Source organism: Cyprinodon variegatus, unplaced genomic scaffold (genome assembly GCF_000732505.1).
Source record: "Cyprinodon variegatus isolate N-32 unplaced genomic scaffold, C_variegatus-1.0 Scaffold1489, whole genome shotgun sequence".
In the NCBI taxonomy this organism is placed as follows: Eukaryota; Metazoa; Chordata; class Actinopteri; order Cyprinodontiformes; family Cyprinodontidae; genus Cyprinodon; species Cyprinodon variegatus.
In genome coordinates this window covers 105982-107271 of record NW_015151942.1, presented here as the reverse complement: position 1 = coordinate 107271, position 1290 = coordinate 105982, and the positions used below count along the sequence as shown (strand labels likewise).

Below are 1290 nucleotides of genomic sequence, written 5' to 3'. Positions count from 1 at the left end.
CATGTTTCAGAGTTTTAGGAACAACGTCTGAGGACAAGCTACTATTTACAAGAGCAGGGACAGAAGGACCTATAATAGAGAAAACGTCTTTAAATAATTCAATTCATTTTATTTATATAGCGCCAATTCACAACACAAGTCATCTCAAGGCACTTTACAGTTCAACCAGTTCATACAGTCAAATTGATTGCGTTCTGCTCTGCGGCAGTCTCTCCTGGTAGCCGGAGTGACCTTATTTAACCAGGGTTCACGCTTGGATTTTGGAAGTCTAATTTTTAGTAGTGCCAACAAATGCAAGGCTGCTTTACTGGTAGAATAAAACCAGTTGCTGAGTTCCTCAGTCTTATTTCCCACAGCCTGTGGAATGGTACAGTGACCAGCAGTAGTAGGGTTTAAAACATTACAGAGCCAAAATGCGGCTCGAGTTTTAGCTTTTCCACGGGACAGCGTTATCTCAAATAAAACAGGCATATGGTCAGAAAAGAATGAGTCACCAATTTCTAAGTTAAAGACTGGTAGACCATAAGATAAAACCAAATCAAGAGTGTGATCATACTCATGAGTAGCACTAGTCACAGAGTGCAGAAAATTAAAAGAATCAATAACATTAAGAAATGCCTGAGCCATAGGTGAAGTCAGACAGCAGACATGAATATTAAAATCACCAACAATGAGAACCCCTTCATATTTTGGCATGATAGCGGCCAAGAAATAAGGAAAAGTCATTTATAAAGTTTTTTTATACTTTGGTGGCCAATAGACTGCAGCACACAACATGGTGTGAGAGCTTCCAAGTTCAAATAGCTACTATACAAGGGTACAGGCAACTGTTTGCAAGTAAAACAATTTTTAAAAACAGTCACTATTCCTCCAACAGAGCCCGACATCCTTGGAGAATTAAAATAGCCGAAGTTCAATAGGACAAGTTCATTAAAAATGCTGGAGTCACCCAAGCCACGTGTCCATGATTCTGTTATAAATAAAAAATCTAATCCTTGAGAGGAAAAGAAATCCCTAATTACGAAAGTTTTATTTGCCACCAACCTGGCATTTGTCAAACCGATCCTGACAGAAATCGGCAGATCCACGTCATCAGCTGCCGTCCGGGACTCCCGGCAGAGAGGGCGCAAATTGCTAGGATTCCCCCTGCGTCCACAGGGCCGAGAAGCGCAGGGGCCATGGGACTGGACGATCCATCCCGGCCTCTACCGACAGGAACCAGACAGGAATTAAGAGAGAAAAACCAACTTTAAACAGAGGTGGTGGACTCAGATTCCAGCTTCCAAAAAC

At 41.9% G+C, this 1290-nt stretch overlaps 1 protein-coding gene across 1 annotated transcript in view; it reads right to left on the bottom strand.

Annotated features, from left to right (window-relative positions):
• The window catches only part of LOC107103616 (NXPE family member 3-like), a 23692-nt gene extending 22503 nt beyond the window's left edge, over positions 1 to 1189 (bottom strand). Inside the window, exon 1 of the mRNA XM_015403387.1 lies at positions 1045 to 1189. Coding sequence (XP_015258873.1) covers positions 1045 to 1051 — 7 coding nt within the window. The 5' untranslated portion in view covers positions 1052 to 1189. The remainder of the gene's footprint in view (positions 1 to 1044) is intronic.
• Between the last annotated feature and the right edge of the window lie 101 nt (positions 1190 to 1290).